Raw genomic sequence first — 20880 nt, forward strand, 5'->3', positions numbered from 1 at the left:
ATGCATGCTCGATACCTTCGCACTCAAAGATCTGCACCGATCGCATGCTCGAAAAGCGAGCATTAGTCGGAGAAAGGAAGTCGCGGCTAATGACTTGCACACACAGCTACAGTATGTGAAGCTTCTGCAGAGACACGCGAATCCGCGGACGCCTTTGCACTCGCATGGCGTGCTGCTGCTCGACGTCAGCCAAGACCTGTAAGGCATCGCCGATTCTGGCAAAAACGGCAGGACCCTGGGCAGAACAGAATTGTGAGTTTTTCCTTGATAATCTCACCTGAATGAACCCTGACTTCACCCTGAACCTACGAAGAAAACAGATAGAGGGCCACGGCCCAACCCAGAGACTGGCGTAAGACCCTGTTGTGGTAGATTTGTGGAAGCCGAGGGTGGAATTTTCCACGGCTGCAGGTGCGTCTGCGAAATGCGTGGGTGATCCCCCGCGGTTTGACTCTCGCTCCGGCCATCGATGGAGGACAGAATCCTCGCAGACCGGCCTTTGTCGATTCTTAGAACAGTGGACAAGAAGGCGCCCTCGCATCAGGTCGCATCTCGCTTGCTCGTCATCGCGCGGACACGGCGACCGAGAAGCGTGCCTGCTTCTGACTCAAGCGACCTTGTGTCCGGCATTGAGAAACATGCACGATACTGTGCTTTGCTTGGTGGTCAGGTTTCGAACACAAACCGAGCGTTGATGTGCCAAGCTTTCGAAAAGAAAACAGTCAGCCAAGGCCAGATGAGCGAACACGGCTCGATCCTTCTGCCAAGAGTCAGCCCATGTTCCTCTCTGCATCTGCTGTTGCATACAGACAGACCTTCAACAATAACTCCCCTGCCTGCGGACACGGTATTGCTGGCAAGAGAAGCACAGAGCCGGAACGGCGAAAGCTTGTGATGCTGTTGACCTTCCTACGCTGCCAATGCAAACTCGTTTCTCGACATGGTCGGTCGCTCACTTGAGCAGACGCAAAGGAGGCAAAGCAGGTCGCCATCGCCCGTCACCCTCGGCTGTAAGTGATGCATTGCAGCGCCTCATGCTCTTTGCCGCTTTTCCGCGCTGCTGCTGCTGCTGCTGTTCGGATATCTCTAGGTTGGGGCTCAAGGAAGTGTGCGTGTTTTGATGATGAATTTTTGGAAGAAAGGCGGTGCACGTTTCCCACATTTAGCTTTGTGTCTCGCTAGGGCGATACGGACCACGCTGCTCCTGCTCTGGAAAATTGCATGCTGTTCGGCAGCTGCGTTGTATTTGATTTTATTTCGAACTCAGTTTGTATTTGCTACATTCAGGGAAAGGTGACCCTGAGCAGCACCCCTTTCCGCTCTCAAGTTGGGAAAACCCTTACGCTCAAGCACAATCAAGAGGCGCAAAGGGTTCAGCTGATTTTGGTTGTTCGAGGTCAAAATACCCACAGCAACCGAACACCACACACTGCTGTGATGCTGCTCTACCCCTCCTATCCAATTATACGCAGCGTGTGGGCTTGTTTTTCTTTTTCCTTGAACGCAGGGCTGCATCTGAAGCTGATCAGAGCACACCAGCGCAGCGGCAGCGACTCCTTTTGGACCTCAGTCGTGCTCACCGTTGCCTGCTGGTCCAAAGGTGGGCGCGAGCAGCACAGCACCGTGTCGCAGTGTCACACTCTGCGTCGCAGCAATTCCGATCGTCAACTCGCTCTCTCTCTCTCTCTTGAGTGTAAAAGTCGATGCCGCCTTGACCTGCTCGCTGCTGCTGCTCTCGAGTCTCAATTGTGTGCCTGTTTGTCTTGCCTCTTCCTTCTTCTCTCTCTTCCCACGCTCACGGCCCTTTGCTCGTCTGGCCCTCGTCATCCCACCATCTCGATCTCCGTCAGCACATCCTCACCTGCGATTTGGCTGTTTCGATCTGATCGCTTCGACTCCTGGAACGTCACCATCTTCCGCTCGCGCCACTCAGCAAGCGCAACAGCGCCGACCTCAGCGCATCTCGCCAACATTGGCGCTGTTCAGTTTCTGTGGTCCGATCGTCGTTCATTTCCGCTGCTTGAACCGAACGCACCGAGGTGGACATCCAACTTGCCTGAAGCCATAGTGATACCGGACCCGAGACGCCACCCTCACCCTCACCATCACATCTCCTCTGGACAACATGCGCTCGTATGTAAGAGTCGGCCTTTTGGCCGCCTTGCTGGCTCAAGCGCAACTCGCCCATGCCTTCACCGTCACTGTAACGCAGGTCTCGTGTGTTTATCTTCAATTCGCGCTCGCCGTCACCACTGCCGAGAGCTCCACTGCCTCTGCCCTCGGTGTATATCCTGGCCCAAACAACAACACCGAGATCTCACAGGTCGCCTTTGTCGACGTCTACGCTAATACAAACACCTACACGTTCTATTCGCCCTTCTTTACTACTTTCACCGAGTCTGGCCCGCAGCAAATCACCTTCCGTCTGCTCGACGACAGTGGTAATGTCATCCCCAGCTACCTTCCCGTCACCCAAACCATCAACTTCCAATGCGGAACCACCATTACCACCTCCTCGGCAGCCTCCAGCACACCTACCGGAACGTCTGGCTCTGGTTCCGGAGGCAATTCGAACGGCAACGGCAATAGCAACAGCAACAGCAACAGCAGCACCAGCTCGGGGTCCTCATCCTCGACCGGTGCCATCGCCGGCGGTGTGGTCGGTGGTGTCATTGCTTTGCTCGCCCTCGGGCTTCTCGCTTTCTGCCTGATGAGGAGGAAGAAGAAGCAGCGTGCTCAGCAGAGTCGTCTCGCCAACAATGAGGCCGACGAAGCTGCCTTCCGTGCTCCCAACAACGACTCCACCGCTTCCTTGGCTACAGCTCCCGAAAACGCCAACACGCCCATGATGCGCGATATCTCGACTAAGAACGTCTTTGCCGACCCGACCACGTCAACTGCATCGGGTGCCGCATCTGGCTCCTCGACCATGTTCAGCGCCAACAACCAAGCTCCATCCAAGTTCCCGTCCGGCTCTGGCACGGGTGGTGCATCTGGCGCTGCCGCCGGTGCCGCCGCTGGTGCTGGTATCGGCGCCGCTGCCATCGCTGCTCGCAAACAATCGCGGGAGCAATCTCGCGCTGCGTCGCCGGCCGGTCGCGTCTCCGAGTCACGCCCTTCGACCGAGTCGTTCAAAGATGTACCATCATCGCAGTCCCCTCCACCTGTCCCGTCGCTTCCTTCGTCTTATGCCGCCACAAATGCCCCCGCTGCACCGCAGAACGCATCAAAAGCCTCGCAGCCAGCAACGTATCCAACAGCAAACGCGTCGATTGAGTCCGCGACGAAGTCTCCATCCGGAGGCGGAGCCGCTACGTCGACTGCTGCTGTTGGTGCTGGCGCTACCGCCGCCGCTGCAGCCGCCGCCGCCAAGAAGACTTCGTCAGATAACAAGGAAAAGGACAACAAGGCAAAGACAAGCAAATGGGGTTTCAAGCGCCCTTCCAAGGACATGGGCAACACTAGCAAGCCTCCCTACACACAGGCTCCCTACCCACAGGCTGTTGCCGAGCCAGCGCCGGCAGCAGCAGCAGCAGCAGCTGCACCAGCAGCGGTAGCCAGCCCTTCTCCATCCCCACCGTTTAGCAGCCCTTCCGAGACACCTGCATCGCCGTCACGTTCGTTCAAAGTGATCCAGAAGCAGCCTACGCCGGCAGCTGCCTCGGCAGCTGGACCCAGCAGCGCTTCGATTGCGCCGAGCGAGAACAGCTTGAATCGCGCACCCGCCTTGTCTCCCCGATCCGGCCATGCCACACCGGCTGGTTCAATTCGCGGCAACAACTACTCGCGTGCCCCCTCGGTCGCCTCCATGTCGGCTGGATTCACGGATGCGCCTCCTCTGCCTTCGGGCGCCGCCTCGGTCTCGTCGATGCCAACGTCCGAATTCGGAGGCAACATGGCAGGGGTTGGAGCCGGACGCTCGTTCGCCGCTTCATCCGGCAACTCGACCAAGTGGCACCAGCAGGCTTACAATGTGATGCCCAACTTCAGCCACCGCGCGCTGGCCCGCTCAACACAGTTGGACGAAGACCTCATCTTCGGTCACCTCGGTATGGGTCTCACTCCTCCCCCCGGTCCCGCGGGCAATGGCAGTGAGAGTGGCAGCTCAAAGAGTCGCACAGATCCTTTCGGTGACCGTTGATCGTCTTTTCCCCCTTGCATTCTCGAGAGTTCGGCGCACATCCATTTGCATATGTTGATCCCTTTTCGTCCTTCTCGACCTACCCTTACTTTGAAACCCAGAACAATCATTTTCATTTTTTCTTTTGTCAGTAGCGGTTTTGAATTACAGTCATTTCACCAAACATGGATGGGGATGAAGGGCGTTTGTGAATGTTGCGGTCGTCGTTGAGAGGTAAATTCAAGGCTTTGGATTGTGACGAATGACAAGAGGAGCGATGGGAGGTACGGCATGCGTTCAAGCGCGTTGCAGGCGCAGCATGGAGCTCAAAGTGGGATCGAGCGCATGGTTCTGATTTGCGACCGAGAGCAGTTGGTTCGCCTCGAGGTTGGCAGGGTAATCGGTGGAACCCGAAGTTTTGACGAGACGACGATCGCGTTTGAGTTTGGCGATCTGGGCAGAGGACTGTTCGAGATGATCCGATTGGTGGGTTAGGGTTTTGGAGAGCTCGACGATGTGTTCTGCTTCTGGAAGCAGCATTTGTTCCAACTCGAGCTACGGGTAGAGAAAGATAAGGGAAATGTCAGTGTGACGGTTTCGGGTTGGGAAGGGAAGGGGTGTGCAACTTACGATGTCCGCATTCATACCGAGACCCATGAGATCGACCGACTGTTCCGGGTTCTCGGCGCGCAACAGCGAACCTTCCTCCTCCAAGCGCCAAGACAACATGCTGCTGGCCAAATCACGACGTGTGACCGACGCAGTGTTGCCCTGGGGTATCCGAGCTAGCGGAGGAACCAGGCCGGTCTCGAGTCTACCATCGATCCTGTTGAGTGCGCGCGTCAAACTGTCCGCCACCATGGATCGAATGTTCTTAGGCATCGAATTGAGCAGCGGGATAGCGGTCCTCCAAATCAAGCCTCCTTCCGAGGTGACGCACTCTCGTTCTTCGACACTCAAGCGACGCCATTTGCGCAACCTTTCGATCTCGCTGGGCCATCCTTTGCGCTTGATCTTTCTGCGCGAGCTCGATGCTTGACGCGCTTCGTCTTCGGATGACAGAGCCTCGTCGTCTTCCTCTTCCGCGGACAGTGATGGATCGGCTTCGGAAGCATCATCGTCTTCGTCGGATGCTCCATCGACGAGGGACACTTCGGAGCCCGATTCCTCTTCGACCTCCGGCCTTGCGTATCGTGGCGCCTTGGACGGCTGGCTCTTTGGCAAGCCTATTTGTGCCGCTTTCGGCTTGTTTGTGCTTCCGGGTGGTCGACCTCGTCGCTTTGGCGCTGACTGGGAGACAGAGGTGGATGCGTCGGCGGCGTTCTTAGGTGGGCGTCCTCGCTTCTTGGGCTGGTCCGAGAACGAGACACTGTTAGGAGGCGAGACGTTGCTGCGGTTTCTGGGAGTGGCAAGGATTGATTTGGGCGGGCGACCACGCGGTCGGGAAGCTGAAGCTGTACCGTAGGATGTGGAAGCGATGCTGGTGTCAGCCGCGGTGAGTGCGCGTGAACCTGGTGTGGTGAGCGCGTGTTTTGGTGGCCTGCCGCGTTTCTTTTGAGCAGTAGCGGGAGTAGACGAGGAGAGAGTGGATGCGAGAGAGTAGTCGGCCATGTTCCTGGACTTGGCAGGCGTGGGAGCACCGACGGTTGAACTGAGCGAGACGTTGGCGGCGTCTTGACGTGGTCTTCCTTTGGGACGTGGGAGGATGCTGGACGAGGAAGCGTCCCATTGCGCAGCATCGGATGGCCTCTGCACTCTTTTCGGCGGCATTGTGGCTGGATCTGTTCGTGGTTGTGGATGAGATGAAAAGAGATGAATGTCATGTATGAGAGTCGGCGTTGTTCCGAAACAGCCACCGTGATACCACAAAAGAGAGACAGCGCCTGTGTGCGTGATTTTTCAAAGATGCGACTCCACACCGCGGCTCTGCCGATTGTGGTGTTGCTGCTGTCGCTGCAGGGTGCACTTTTTCCAGAGAAACGCGTCTCGCTTCTCGTTCGACGCGCCTGAGTGTGTATGCTGATTTTGACACCTCTATCCACCATCACCACCACCTACCCTCCTTGTATCCCTGTTCCGTTCTGGCGATCTGGCGTCTCATCACACACAACCAATCTGGCAATCATATCGATAATCTGCGGGCCAATTTATGGCTGGAATTCTTCCACCCGAACTTCAAGCCAGTCAGTGATCACAAGATGAGCAGCAGACCCTCGAGCTCGCGCGGCGGCGCTGCCAACAATGGTCGACCGTCAGCGAACCGCTTCGCTGATCGTCGGCAAGAGCGTATGCGTGGTGCAGGAACGGCTGTAGCAATGCAACGAGATTTCCAGTTCAAGCTACCGGCCAAACGAGCTGCACCTGCTATGACGGGAAGTAATGCCGACGCATCTACTTCCACAGATACATCACTCACAAAGCGAAAGCCAGGACGACCAAGAGGCTCGGGCCCGAAACAGAAGGCTGCAGCTGCGGCAGCAGCAGCAGCAGCTGCTGCTGCTTCCGAAACATCCTTCGATGCCGGCTCCTCTCTGAACGCATACTCACCGCCACCAGTGTACGACGATGGAGTGCCATACTCGCCTCACACCGATGCATCCGGTAGTATGGGTGTAGGACGGCGTGCCGCCAAGCCGAGAACTTCCGGTCCCATCAGCAGCACACCTGCTGCATCGCGCATCCGAAAACAAGGGCAGTCACATCTATCGTCCTCCAACATCGATCCGATGCTCAGAGGCGACCACGATGACGAGCTCGGAAGTCAGCTCGGCGAAGACTACTCCGGCTCTAGTGCCGAAGCCAGCGCAGGTGGTAGTGCCGACATGGACATGTCGACCGGATGGGACGCCGGCGGAATGGATCTGGGCGGGGACGAATCTCTTCCTATGATCCCTTCACCCGCTGCCTCTTCTTCCCACGTCGACACCTCCATCCGTCGTATGCGTCCCAGCATCGGAGGGACGAGCGTCTCCCGCCTCAGCATCGCCTCCGACCCCAACTCGCCAGCCGCACGAGCAGCCCAACGCAACCTCGATCAACGTCAACGTCGGCGACAAGCCAGTCCTGGAAAAGAGCGAGTGTACAAGCAAGCAGCGGCCACCGCCGCCGCAGCCCGACAACAAGCTCGACCACCCCGGCGTGCACTCGTACAGATCCCCTCCGAACTCGACGACGAGACTCTCATGGACCGCACCGCCCTCGAACGCCAACGAGGAAACGCTGCCGCTCTGGCTTCAGCACGAGCAGCCCGACCTGAACGCGACATGCAGAAACGTCTCAAGCGTGCGCTCTCTCTCGTATTCTCCGCATCCGAAGACCCCGACGATCCGGACAGCTCCCGTTCCACCAAGAAGCGCAAATCCGCCAAATACCTCAACGACGTCGACATCATCTGGTCCATCGTCGATGAAGAGCTCCGCAGCGCCATCGAAGAGCAACCTGCCAAAGCTCCCTTCTTGGCCCTCAAAACGCTGCGCAAGAGCGTTCGTTCCAACTTCCTCAACTTGAGCGAAAAGACCGACAACAGGACTACGCTCATCTCGCAACTGATGCGCGCACGAAAGCAGAAGAGAATGCTGAGAAAGGAGGTGTTTGCAAAGAGGAGCGAGCTGGCGAAGGTCACTGTCGAGGCGAAAGAGAGGCAGAAGGAGATGGACGATTGGAAGAACGAGGTGGGCGAGGTGAGGAGGGTGAACAACTTCTTGCTCAATCTGAGGCATCAGGCTGCTGCATGGACGTAAAGTTTTTCATCACATTCAGAAATCGTACACCGCTGCGTTGCCAACCGATCAAATCTTTGTGTTTGTTGACCTTCTTGTAGTGTGTCATTGGCACAACGATGGTGTATCACGCAGCCCTCAAAAGGCTTCAGTATCCTTTGCAAGTCGTCTAGTTCTCGCGCTTAATGATGATGGCAGAAGCTCCACCACCACCGTTGCAGACACCGGCGCAACCGTACTGACCAGGCTTCAGCGCATGAGCCAGCGTCACCACGATCCTGGCGCCCGAACTTCCAATCGGGTGTCCCAAGGAAACACCACCACCCAACACGTTGACCTTGCTGGCGTCCAAACCCAGCATCTGGTTGTTAGCCAATGCGACAGCCGAGAAAGCCTCGTTGATCTCGAACAGTGCGATGTCGTCCTTTGTCAAACCGGCCCTCTCCAGCGCCTTGGGAATGGCGTAAGCAGGGGCGATGGGGAAGTCGATCGGTGCACACGCCGCATCCGCAAACGCAACGATCTTTGCCAAAGGCTTGACACCCATCTTGGCCACTTCGGCTTCCGAAGCCAAGACGACGGCGGAAGCACCGTCGTTGAGGGTCGAAGCGTTGGCGGCGGTGATGGTTCCGTTCTTGTCGAACACGGGTCGAAGAGAGGGGATCTTTTCGAGCTTGACGTTCTTGTACTCCTCGTCTTCGCTGATGACGACATCGCCCTTCTTGTCGGAGATGGTGACGGGTGCGATCTCGGAGGCGAACGCGTTGGCTTTCCACGCTTCGGCAGATCGACGGTAGGACTCGACGGCGAAGGCATCTTGTTGCTCGCGCGTGATGGAGAGCTTCTTGGCGGTGTTCTCGGCACAATTGCCCATGGCGAATTGGTTGTAGACATCGAAGAGACCGTCCTTGACGATGGCATCGGTCGCCTGGACGTGACCGTAGGCGTTGCCTCGGGGGAGGTAGTAGCTGTTGACGCAGATGCAAGCGATAATAAGGGGAGAATGCATTGTCAGCAACGAGGTTTCGGTAAGATGCACGTGAGCCGCAGAGTCACAAAGTGCCTGCTCCATTTTCGACCGAGCCTTGCTTCACCCTGACGCCAGCTCCCAATACCTGCATCCACAATCCGACCCCAGAACATGTTGCGAAGGCCCGAAGGTAGTGATTAGTCTCGGGCCAGGTGGGCGGAAAGCCAGATCGATTTTCCCCGCAGATGCTGCCATGTTAGAGCGGCGAGGTGTATTTGGCCCGAACGGCACGGCAAGATGCGGATGTACCGGTCCAGCTCCTGGCCTAGCCAGGGAAGCGCCTTTCTGTTGCCTCTTCCGTCCAGCGAGCCAAAACGAGCCTGCAGTGCAGCGACGTAGGTGCTCGGCCGCCGCTTTCTCCCCAGCATATGTCCTGCTTTGTAGTCGATCCGATGCCAATCTGAACAGGGTTTGTGATCGGAACGTTGTTGATTTGTGTGATACTTACGGAGCGTTCGACATGGACTCCATACCACCAGCGACCATGACACCACGCTGTCCAAGGGCGATGCTCTGAGCAGCGAGAGAGATGGCCTTCATACCGGAAGCGCAGACCTTGTTGATGGTGGTAGCCTCGGTGGTGTCGGGGCAGCCGGATTTGAGCGCCACCTGACGAGCGGGAGCCTGACCGACGTTGCCCTGGAGCACATTTCCCATGTACACCTCCTCAACCTGGTCGGGCTTGATACCGGCACGTTCGATGGCTGCCTTGACGGCTACGACACCGAGCTCGGGAGCGGTGGCCTTCTTGAGCACACCGTTGAACGAGCCGATCGGCGTTCGGGCGGCGGAGACGATGTAGACGTCGTTGATCTGCGTCTGTGTTCGTGCCACCATTGAATTCATTCGCGTGCAGAGACCGGAAGAACCGAGAGGGTCAGCCGTACTGGACTGATCGAGCACCTGCAACTGCACCGGTGTGCCGGAATACGAGTCTGACGAGCGGCAGACTTACCATGATTCTAGCTGTCTGGGAAAGTCGTGCGACGGCGGTCTGATAGAAAGCTGGCATTGGAAGTCAAGAGGGAAGCGACGGAAACGGCAGATGCAGAGGTGGCGAGTGTTGGGTGGGGGAAGGCACACCGACCAATCGATGTTGAGCGTCCAGTATCGATTTCTAGCTCGCCTGCGCCGTCGCTCTCTGGAAGAAACGTACGACTTTCGCGGCTGAGCAGCACTGCAGTTCACACTCTACAGCTGCACGCACGCGTCTCAAAAGAGAGTGTCACCCCATTTCTCTCAAGCCCCGTTGCTCTCCGCTTTTTGGAGCCCAACACCTGCCGGACTTGCTCCGTGACGCCTGGTGCTTACGAAAATGATTTTCAGGCATGTGAGATTTTGGATATAGGCTCGTTAAAGACCAAAAAGAGCTAGAAGTACAAACGAAGACGAAACAAGGATGCAATGCGAAACAAATACATAAGCCCAAAACCACAGACAAGTCAGCGGGTAGACGATGAGCTTGAAGGGCCTGTCGAAGCGTAGAGCGAAATGGCAGATAGTGGGAAGTTGCGACGCTCGCCGCCAGCAAGCCCGGACGCCATGCTACGCTGGCGCGCCTGTGATGAAGGGCCTTGCGGACTCTTTGATCCCTTCGGACCCTGAGGACCTGGCGATTGCGCTTCTACCCGAGCCTGCAGCTGCTTAGCGACGGCCTGCACTTCTTTAGATAGGCTCGACTGCCTGCCCGTCGCCGGAGCAGCCGGAGATGCCCTCGAAACGGTGCCAGAGCCTGCACTGTAAGGCGGAGCCGCTGCAGACCTTGCAGGAGCCAGGGCAAAGGGAGCGCCACCACCACCACCGCCACTTAGTTCTCCCAGGCTCAGAGAGCCATTCGGCCTCGGCGAAACTGACGACGCGTAGGGCGTACTCGAGGGCGACTTGGATGTTCGTCTTAATGGGCTGCTATCGCACTGATGCCGATTGCACGCATCCCGACGAACGAATGACCTTCCGCAGCTCTCGCAGCGAAATTTCTTGCCAGGAGTACCGAGACCCAGCGAGACAAGCCCACCCGTCTCGCCGCCGACGACTTCCTCTGGATCACCGTGGATACCCGGCTCTGCCTCATTCTCGTGGATACTGGCAACATGCCGCTGCAGGTCGTGCTTGCGGCTGAACGAGCGGCCCCCTTCCGACTTGCAGGATGGATACGGACACGGGAATGGCTTGGACCGATTCGGGTCAGGGTCGTGCGTTGAGAGATGCGTATTGAGGTTGTATGCACGCGCAAAAGCTTTGTCGCACTTCGGACACGGGAAGCGCTTTCTGGGACCGGAGCCTGACCGTCGCGCCGCCGGGGAAGAAGACGAGGCTGTTCGTGATGGGCCAGGTGTGTTGAACGCGCCACCAGAGGGGTTCGAGGTGACGACTCCTTGCTCCTTAGCAGCTGCCCTAGCCAACTCTTGCGATGCTCGTGCAGCTGCTGCCGCCGCGGCCGCCGCGGCTGCCTGCTGAATCGCTTTCTGCGCAGCCTCTCCATGTGCGTCACCCAGACGCTTGATCGCCGCGGCCAGAGCACGTTGATCTTCGCCGGTGCCACTCAGAAGGTCAGCGTCAGCCTCGATGCCGATGGCTTTGGCCGCAGCCGCCAGATCCGCGCCAGAGAAAGGTTCAGGTTTGGCAGAGACGGCGCTTGGCGCAGCCGTCGTATCCTGGGCGTAAAGATCTTCGATGAGCGCATCGGCGGCTCTTTCCTCCTCTTCTCTCGTCATGGCGAGAGACGCTTCTCCCTCCTCCTTGACAGGCGCAGCGGCGTCCGCGGCTGTGTCAGCGAGAACAGCATCTTTGAGCGCTCGATCATGGACCTGTGGGAACTGATACTGCGCAAACGTGTTCTGGAAGCTCGGACCCGCCGCGAGTGCTGCATCCATCGGAGCTGCTGATTTCGACGATGCCATTTGTAAAGAGCCGCCGGCTCCCGCAGCAGGTGCCGGCAGCAAGGTCGGATCTGCTAGCCTCGTCGCTTCAAGCGGAGTCACCCCGGCCGAGGCGTCGTGCTGTGCAATGTTCGGCCCTGCTGCTGATGGAGGTGGCACCAAATCCGGCAGTGGAGGATCCTGCTGTGTTGAGGCCCGATTGTCTGCGGTGCTCGCAGCAACGGAGCTCGACGTAGATTGTATGAGGGCTTCTACCTGAGCCTGTATGGATTGGGCGTCAAGCATGGGCGCGGTCGGAACGTCGAGGACAGGTTGCTGGAGCAGAGCTGCAGTCTGAGACGCCAGCACCGCTGGCATTGCCGCTGCTGTCATGTTGCTGTTCGTCGGGATAGGAGCACGAGGTAACACTGCGAGATTGTTAACAGAGGCAGTAGCCGGACTCACACTCAGTGCATCCGGCAAGGACGGACCGACGGCGCTGAAAGTTGGCGCAGGTAGCACATTCTGCGTAGTCGCCAAAGAGATGCAAGGTGTAGGTATGGGCGGCAGCTGTACTGGTCCAGTCGTCAGAGGAACGCCGATAGAGTTGGTGTTGGAGGAGGTCGGTGGCGTGGTCGTGGCGGAAGGACCACGCCCCGTGGAATGATGCTTCCGTGCAATGATGAGCAGGTGCACAAGTCGGCCCAAGCTGTTTCGAGTCGGGATCGGGGTAGTAACGAAGGCGTTCGAGAGTCAGTATTGAGATAACATATTTGATGGAGGAGGAGGAGCTGCGGCACGACTGCGGTAGCCAGGGTCCTGCTGAGATCGTAAGGGTGCCACAAGACTCGTCCGACGATCCCGGGAAAACCGCCCGCTGATCTTGCTGCGCGATGATCGATTCGCTTGCTTACCTTGTGCGTACACAAGCGCTCTATTGGGCCGCTCGATGGACGAGTTTCGAGATGCGGTAGAAGCTTGTAGTGATATGGTGGGACAGTTGCTAGGGAGGTCTGGATGACCGCGACGGACTGCAGCACACAGCAACAGGACCTCGAAAGCTGTGTTCTATTTCAACTTGCAGCGCTCTTCCAAAAATTCTTGAGAATTCCTGGAGGCCCAAATTTTGGTCCAGTGATCCCAGAGTGTTAGACCATTCCCTCCCAATTTTATCGCACGAGAGACAAAGTGGACCACGCGACGTCCCTGAATCCTTCTGCAAGCCCTTTGGGGAGGACGATGATCGCCAGTGTCTCAATCTCGCGCAAGAAGCAGACAATCGGATGGAAGGATCAAAGCGGTTATCAGCAGTAACAAGGGTGCTCCATCATCAGTCATCATATCATTGAAGAACATTCAGGCCCCTCATATGAGTCTGGCAACGCCGCGTGGGCAATGTAGTGAAGTGCCTCGACTCGAAATTCGGATTGCCACGGCACAGGGGCTCGGTAAAGTTCAAAATTCGCTCTTCTTGACAGCGCGGCGCACCTGATGCACCTGATCCTCGGACGCAGAGTTGCAGATCCTGTGCAAATCAAGTGAGACACCGCCTCTCGACGACTCTTGCCCTCGCTAGCACCTTTACCTTCCCTCGGCTTTGGGATTCTTCCGCCGGCGGAGCAGCAATATTCGCCGTTGCTTCATGCAGACAAACAGAGGCAAAGTTCGCTTCCAGCGTTTTCTTCGCTGCTGCTCTCCCCTTTGAGGCCGACCGGCGTCTTTTCATGCCCAAAGGACGCGACCTGTTCTCGCAATCAAGAGCCTTTCTGCAGCACTTTGCATGGTTGTCTCTTTGCGTGTTCACCTGTTCGTCCGCAGAAGTGCTCGACTCTCTTTGGCAGCCATCGATCTGCACATTTGCGAACCCCCGTTTTTGCCTTTGACTGTATTGAACGTCGTGCTTGAGTAGGGCTAGACCAAAGGCTCATGCGTCGAATGCTCATCCTGGACAAGGTTACGCCTCATCGTGAGAGACCGCCCTGCTGATCCGCCCCTGATCCGCCGAAATGTCCGCTACCGAAGCTCATGTCTCAGCGCTTCAGCTTAGACTCTTGCAACCTTGGCAAAACCGCCGTATGAACACTATAGCACTTTTTCCTTTCCACTCCATCGTCGCCTCCCTCACCCTTTCCCACACCGTCTACAACATCAACTCTTCACGTGTAGCCAGTCCGTCTCTGCTCCTGCTTCTTGTCGGCCTATTGCCGTGCCAATCATCGCCATCGCCTCTCGATTTCACCTCAATTCACCATCCCAACTCGCATCAATAAAGTTAAGCTTCATGAAGTTTGTCCCAACACGCGTCTTCACATTGCAGTCTGCGCCCTAGATTGCCTCCGTCTTTCGACATCCCGCATCCCACGCACGTCGGCAGTGTTCTGCGTCGAACATCAGCGGGAGTCAATGCTGCGCTGCGTGATCGGCCCACGATCCGACGGACGAGCAGAGCGACACTCTCGCCCTTGATCTCGCACCTAAAAATTCCGCTTGAAGAACCACACTCATCAGCAGCTCGTCACAATGTCATTAAGCATTCCCTCCGAAAGAAGGGAGCGGACGTCACTTTCCGATGAAGCTGCGCCTCGCCCCTCGTCGACGTCCATCGCCCCTCTACTCCCCGCGCACCTCACCAATCGTACCAGAGATCACAGCTTAGACTTACCGACCGCATCCCAAACGCCACGTACATCCGATCTCAGCCTCGATACCCAAATTCAACCACGAATCAGCAGTCTCGTCCGCTATTATATGGATGACGATCAGTCCTACGAAGACGATCAAGGCGACATGATCCACACTCGGTACTCAGCGATCCTCGATTCTACCGTCGACAATGATGATTCTAAGATGGGCAATTCTACGAATGATCACAGCGACGAGACTCACGACCTTGCAACGCTTTCTTACAGCGTCGATGTTGGTGAACCCAGCACAGGTCCCACCCGCTATGCCAACTTGGGCATGTCACGACCGCTATCATACCGCCCAGACGACCAGAAGGTCAATCCACGCGCAGTGCGCGATCCTTTCACCCTGCCTTCATCGCTCGTCGGCTCTTCCGTGAGCATGAATCATTCCACTGCTGCTTCGGAAGCGCCCGACTACTTTGCAAATCCGTACTCGTGGGATACCATGGACGGCAAGCGGGAGCCGGACGACGATCTCCACGATCCAGACGTGATCTCTGAGTCCAAGCACGGCTGGCTCGGCGGCTCCATCGGTAAAAGGGGAGTGCTCAACGTCGGTGTACTCGCTCTGCTCTCGGCCAGTCTCGTCTTGCTATTTGGCGGATACCCCATCATCTCTTACGTATCTCGCCGACACGAGGGTACCAAGGGAGGCTGGAACCTCGGCGGGGTCAACGCCTCCGGTCAGATCGCCAGCATCCCTGGCTTCCGCACTTCGCTCATCGACCCGGACACTCCCAGAGATGCCCTTTCGACACTCAGCCCGGACGGCACCAAGACCATGAAGCTCGTCTTCTCCGACGAGTTCAACACCCCTGGACGTTCCTTCTACCCTGGCGACGACCCGTTTTGGGAAGCTTCCGATCTTCACTACTGGGCAACGAACAACTACGAGTGGTACTCGCCCGAAGCTGTCACGACTGCGGACGGCGCGCTTCGCATCACCCTCGACCAGGTTGAGACCAACAATCTCAACTTTCGCGGCGGGTTTCTCAGTTCATGGAACAAGTTTTGCTTCACCGGTGGCTATCTCGTAGCCAGCGTTCAGCTGCCTGGTGCATCCAATGTCCCAGGCTTGTGGCCCGCTTTCTGGACAATGGGCAACCTCGGACGCCCAGGATACGGTGCGACAACCGATGGCACCTGGCCTTATTCGTATGACGCATGCGATGTGGGCACGCTTATGAATCAGACCGATGCCAGTGGTCAGCCTGCCGCTGCTGCCACTGGTGGCGACGTGATTTGGAACAGGAAGGCGGAGTCCAAGTCGCTCTCCTTCCTACCCGGCCAGCGTCTTTCGGCTTGCACATGCCCCGGAGAAGATCACCCCGGGCCTGTGCTCAAGGACGGCACGTACCGTGGTCGCAGTGCTCCCGAGATCGACGTCTTTGAAGCTCAGGTCGACCGAAAGCTAGGCATGACTGTCTCGCAATCCATGCAAACAGCGCCCTTCAACATGTACTACAACATCACCAACAGTACAGGTCCAGCGTACGAGTTCTTCCAGCCCGAATCGCACCTCAACACCTACACGGGTCAGAACGATCAGCAGGCCCTAAGCGGTATCAGTGTCGCTTCGCAGCTCGCCATGCAGCGCGGTGGCGACGGCAGCTTCGCCACCTACGGATTCGAGTACGTTCCTGGTCCACAAGGATACATCGACTGGGTCTCTGACAGCAAACGAGCATGGAGGGTGAACGCTGCCGCACTCAGCGCTGACCCCGTCAGTCAGATCAGCGATCGTCCCATCCCGCAAGAGCCGATGTTCTTGATCTTCAACCTGGGCATCAGCGAGAACTTTGGCTTTCCTGATTGGGCCCGCCTCCGATGGCCTGCTGTCATGTCGGTCGACTGGGTGCGCGTCTACCAGGATCCGGATGCCGAGAACGTCGGTTGCGATCCACCCGACTTTCCCACGGCTGCTTACATCGAGCGTCATAAGGCAGCTTATACGAACCCGAACGCGACGACGTGGGGAGGAACCGCCGAGCAGGGTGGCTATGGTGCTCTGTGGCCCCGTAATAGACTCTATCCATCAGGATGCTCCGCTCCTCCCTCCACTCAACCGGGTTCACCCGTCCAGCCCTATCCTCAGGCTAGTCCTGTGCCATCGTCGGCTATCGCTGTGGGCCAGAATTAGACGTGTCTACTCTTCGACTCTAATTGCATCCCTCCCTACGCCCGACAGAGGACCCGATCAACGCCGGTCCCTCGGGTTCATCACGTATCCCCCGGCTTCATCTGCATATGTTTCACATCATCTTCCAACTCATGTTTCTCAGCATCATGCAAGCACAGCAGCTCGCTGTTCGCTCATACATACCACCGAACAAGCAATGGACACTTTCATTTTCATTCCTTCATCCGAAGCGCGACGCGGTGAAGGATCACTGAGATGCATGATTCGTCGATTGGCCAAGTGAGAAACAGGATTCGTGACCCGACTTCCTTCTGCTTACGAAAGGATTTGGCAAGGAGGGATGGCGGAAGCAGGATCGTCGGCTGCGGTAGCTGTCGCTGGGAGCAACTCGAGACCGTCCGCTCTTGCGGTGAGGCAAGCGTCACTTTGGGAGCGCTTCCGTTTCGCTAACGTCGCTCTGTAGGTGACCAGATCATCATCGTCCTCGTCCGTGTAAAGATCATCGTGCTTGCGGTTGAACAAGGCAGGCGCCTGCAGTGGAACGGATATGAATTTATGTTCCAGCGGTGCGGAACCCGTCAAAGAGGTGGGGTAGAGGTTGAATGAATCCGGCTGTTGATCGCAGGCAAAGCTCATCATCGTGTCCAATTGTGCGGGATGGCTGGCTTTGTGTTTCTTCCTCGCGATGCTATCGTCGGAAGAGTCGGAATCGCTGTCGGAGCTCCTTTCGCTGGTCGGTGCGGATGTCGAATCCGTTGGCATGTGCTCACTTCCTCCAGCTGCGGACGAGACCACTGGGATGCTGTTGACATCGACGTTCCAATCCCCGGCGAACCCGACGGCAGAATTGATCGAGAAAGCCGTGTCCGCCGAGCTCGATGATGTGTCCGAGCCGAGAGAGAGCATTTCTCGCATTGGCTGATTTGTGAGTTGCGCCAGTGACTGGAGGATGGACAACGGTTCGATGGAAAGCGACGCTGTGTTCGGCGGCGACAGCATGTCAGAGGTCGGACCTGTCGTCAGTGGAAGAGCGCTCGGTTGTTCGCAATTTGGCTGCTCGAGCAACTGTAATAGCTGTAGATAGTCTGTCGCTTCTCTCGCTTGGTCGGTGTTGCTGCTGTACGGGTGCGTGGGTCGAGCAGGCGGGCCATCGGACCTTGTGCCAGAACTATCTTCGGATGTCGACTCTACCCGAGAAGAGGCGTCTAATGCAAAGTACGTGTCGAACGCAGACTGCATTGAGGGTTGCTGCCGGTCAAGAGCACTTCCATCGATACCGATTGAGAAGCGATCCGCGCTTCCTATCGAACCCTCGAAACTGGAACCGGCGGAGAGGCTTTCGACAACACTGTTCGGACTCAGTCCACCTCCGATATCACCCACATGGCCGGCCACTGCCGCCCTCAACGCTTCCCTCTGCAAAGGCGGGCTAGCCAGCGGAATTTGCTGAAAAGCCGGAGTCCCGCTCCGAGTAGCTCTCGTCAACCTCTCCAACTGCACATACGCCATATGCGCCGACGGTGAGCGATCCGACAACTGATCCAAAGCCCACAAGCATTTCCCAATGCGATCATGACTTTCCTCCAACTCCTTCCACTTGAACGACGAGCAGTAGCCTTCGTGCAACTTGATTTCGGTCTTGACCACCGCCGTGATGCTATGCACCAGGATCTCCGACCACGGCTCTGTCAACAACAGATTTCCCCCTGAATCACGAACGTATTCGAACGTGGGCTCGAGGTGGTCGAAAGAGGTGCTCTGAATGGCTGCGATCAGCAGAGCCAGGTCCGAGCAGGCACGATCACGAAGTCTCGGAAAGATGCCCGACCTCGCCCTTTCGCACCTCGCCTGCTTATCGCTCGCCCCAGCCATATCCACCGTCTGAACCATCTCGACAAACAGCAGGACCGCTAAGTACCACGGGAATGCCAGCAACACGTACCACGACTGAATCGATGCCGGCAGCTCGCCATGAGAAGCACGGCAAGAATCGATCAGTGGACCGTACACCTGGTTCCAGTGGTAGATGATCGATAGTCCGCTGCGAATTTGCTGCTCGACAGAGATCGTAGAAGCGCGTCGCCAGAACGACATTTGCAAACGTCCGATCTGGCGAAACATGACGACTTTGACTGGTGTTGAGAAGGCGAGTGTCGCAGAGGCTTTGGCGATATTGCAGGGCCAAGAGGTGGAGAATTCGGTGTGTTGCTTGAGCTTGCTCATGTCGAGAATGTAGTCGTCCCAGATGCCTTTTCGTCCGAACAGGGTGCCCGGTGGAACGCCGGGTATGGACGACATGACTTCGCTGTCTTCGTCGCATACGACGGGTGGGTATTTGCGGAGGACGCTGGTCTCCGTATCGATGACCACGCAAAGCCAGTAGAGCATGTGGTATGTTCCTTCCATGCGGGACGTTTCGGCGGCGGTTGCAAGGGTGGGATCGTAGCCAGGTCTGCTGCGACCATGTGCCGCCGTGGCGGGTCGCTTGCTCTCGAGGTCAGCCTGGATCTTGCCTGCCATGGTTGTTGCATTCTGCTCTTCACCGTCGACTTCCATAGCAGATGCTGTTTGCTGTGCTCTTGCTTGACTTGCCGCGCCAGACGACGATGTAGCAGCCCCTGCAAGCTTGCGATTCGGAGCATTCCAAGGGCATACACCTCTTCTCTTCTTACCCTCGATCCTGAATTTGATGCTCAACAATTTTCGCATCGCTGCCACCAACAGGAAAGTACTTCCCTCGGCAGGCGACTGCCAGGCACTTGTATCCAACGCACAATTCTCCGCGTTCAGATCCACGTCGATCCCGTTCTCCACGCAATCCATCACCTGTCTCGGCTTTTCCGTCCAAGCAAAGATGATCAAGGCAAAGATGACTCGGAACGAATCGACGTTTGCGACCTTTTGCAGCTTGTCCCTCGCTCGCTCCCACAGAGCTAGCCTGACTTTGTTCCCTGAAGAACTCGACTGAGGTTGGGTGAGGTTTGAGACCCAGTGTGGACTCCATTGCGCAGCAAAAGCTAGCACGACGGAATGAAACGCATCCATGATCTCTCTTTCTCGACTGGCAGGGCTGAAAGGAGACTGCAAGAGGAGCGTACGTGCTCCTCGGTCGAGCTCGCAGATGCGCCAATAGACGAGCTGCTGAGATGACGATGACGAAGAGGTGGAACACTGGGAAAGCATGTACGGTGTGTTGGAAGAGGTGACCCAGCATTTAAGTGCGTGCTCGGCCGCGCCTTCGTAGACGCGAATGAGACCGTCGTTGAGGAAGATGCGGTCGATGGTGCTGGACATCCGCGTGGTCGACGAGGTCGGAGATATGCTGGTCAGAGACTTGAATGCTGATGCAGCCTCTGCGACTGTCATGTCCTCGATCATGAACTGACCCGGCTGGTCGTTCGGCTTGACGCCACTCCGCGCTACTGTCCGCGGAATCGAAGCCTGCCGGAGTTCGGCAAATGCCGAGCGGCTGTCAACCATGTCTGTTTGAGCAGCATTCGATCCGAGATCGGTCAGGGTCTGGGAAGTACTGTTGACCGACTCGGACACCATTAGTTGGCCTACAAAAGTCGACAGATCAGGCATGATTGCCCCATCGCCGCTGGCTGCGACACCGTGTCCCGTCGTGCTAGGAACGCCGCCGAGGATGGACAGCACATACTGGAAGGAACATGTTTTGCCCTTCTTTCTACAGTTCGAGCAAGCGACTTTGCTGTTGATAGCTTCGGCCACCGAGTCGTACTCTGCATTGCAGGCACGTTTGCCCACACGGCATCGATCGCAGGATCGATACTGACGACGTCGCGAGTCTTTGGCGCTAGAAAGCGCGATGGCTGCGGCTGCTGCAGACGATTCTGCCTTCATCATTGTGGCGTAAGGTCTGTATGAGGATAAGGCTCAAGGGAGGTTCGATGGTAAACTTCGCGAGGGACAGGGATGTGATGATCTTACATGGGGTAGGCTCACCAAGTGTGGGGAAAGGACCCTTGCTCGGGAAAACTTGCCAGACGGACGCTCGATGGTCTTCTCGACAGCGACACAGGCCGGACACAAGTCTGTGGGGCAACTCGGATGTTCATGGTAGCCAATCTCTCGGCTGTGACAACGGGCAGCAACACAGACAGACAAGGTCACGAGGAAGTGTGGGGAAGTTGATGCGGCTTCCCGTGCTACGCGGAAGAGCGGTCACTAATGTTGCCGACCGCGGACGGAGCACCGCTGTACCCAAAGTCATGCAGAACCCTCGGCTCGACTTGCATCCTTGCAAAGCTGAAGCTGCGGGCGTTCCAGCGGCCTGCGGAGGCGAAGCGCAAATCGACACTCTGC

The 20880-nt window shown here is 57.1% G+C and overlaps 8 protein-coding genes across 8 annotated transcripts; 3 read left to right on the forward strand and 5 right to left on the reverse strand.

The window, feature by feature from the left end:
- Positions 1–164: 164 nt before the first annotated feature.
- PHSY_001278 (hypothetical protein) lies at positions 165–4141 on the forward strand (the record flags this gene model as incomplete). Its single annotated transcript, XM_012331910.1, has 3 exons — positions 165–252; positions 1508–2133; positions 2213–4141. The coding sequence occupies 3 exons, from the start codon at positions 165–167 to the stop codon at positions 4139–4141; spliced, it is 2643 nt and encodes an 880-aa protein (XP_012187300.1).
- A 276-nt stretch (positions 4142–4417) lies between these two features.
- On the reverse strand, positions 4418–5890 carry PHSY_001279 (hypothetical protein; the record flags this gene model as incomplete). Its single annotated transcript, XM_012331911.1, has 2 exons — positions 4418–4675; positions 4751–5890. The coding sequence occupies 2 exons, from the start codon at positions 5888–5890 to the stop codon at positions 4418–4420; spliced, it is 1398 nt and encodes a 465-aa protein (XP_012187301.1).
- A 428-nt stretch (positions 5891–6318) lies between these two features.
- Positions 6319–7860, forward strand: PHSY_001280 (heat shock transcription factor; the record flags this gene model as incomplete). Its single annotated transcript, XM_012331912.1, has 1 exon — positions 6319–7860. The coding sequence occupies one exon, from the start codon at positions 6319–6321 to the stop codon at positions 7858–7860; it is 1542 nt and encodes a 513-aa protein (XP_012187302.1).
- Positions 7861–8008: 148 nt separating this feature from the next.
- Positions 8009–9715, reverse strand: PHSY_001281 (acetyl-CoA C-acyltransferase; the record flags this gene model as incomplete). Its single annotated transcript, XM_012331913.1, has 2 exons — positions 8009–8807; positions 9318–9715. 2 exons carry the CDS (start codon positions 9713–9715, stop codon positions 8009–8011), a joined length of 1197 nt encoding a protein of 398 aa, XP_012187303.1.
- Positions 9716–10311: 596 nt separating this feature from the next.
- PHSY_001282 (potential zinc finger protein) lies at positions 10312–12120 on the reverse strand (the record flags this gene model as incomplete). The annotated part of the gene is made up of 1 exon (XM_012331914.1): positions 10312–12120. One exon carries the CDS (start codon positions 12118–12120, stop codon positions 10312–10314), a length of 1809 nt encoding a protein of 602 aa, XP_012187304.1.
- A 46-nt stretch (positions 12121–12166) lies between these two features.
- On the reverse strand, positions 12167–13453 carry PHSY_001283 (putative protein of unknown function; the record flags this gene model as incomplete). Its single annotated transcript, XM_012331915.1, has 3 exons — positions 12167–12529; positions 12642–12758; positions 13313–13453. The coding sequence occupies 3 exons, from the start codon at positions 13451–13453 to the stop codon at positions 12167–12169; spliced, it is 621 nt and encodes a 206-aa protein (XP_012187305.1).
- A 794-nt stretch (positions 13454–14247) lies between these two features.
- Positions 14248–16554, forward strand: PHSY_001284 (glycoside hydrolase; the record flags this gene model as incomplete). The annotated part of the gene is made up of 1 exon (XM_012331916.1): positions 14248–16554. One exon carries the CDS (start codon positions 14248–14250, stop codon positions 16552–16554), a length of 2307 nt encoding a protein of 768 aa, XP_012187306.1.
- A 315-nt stretch (positions 16555–16869) lies between these two features.
- Positions 16870–20421, reverse strand: PHSY_001285 (hypothetical protein; the record flags this gene model as incomplete). The annotated part of the gene is made up of 1 exon (XM_012331917.1): positions 16870–20421. One exon carries the CDS (start codon positions 20419–20421, stop codon positions 16870–16872), a length of 3552 nt encoding a protein of 1183 aa, XP_012187307.1.
- Between the last annotated feature and the right edge of the window lie 459 nt (positions 20422–20880).

The sequence above is a fragment of the Pseudozyma hubeiensis genome (genome assembly GCF_000403515.1).
Source record: "Pseudozyma hubeiensis SY62 DNA, scaffold: PHS15, whole genome shotgun sequence".
Taxonomy (NCBI): Eukaryota; Fungi; Basidiomycota; class Ustilaginomycetes; order Ustilaginales; family Ustilaginaceae; genus Pseudozyma; species Pseudozyma hubeiensis.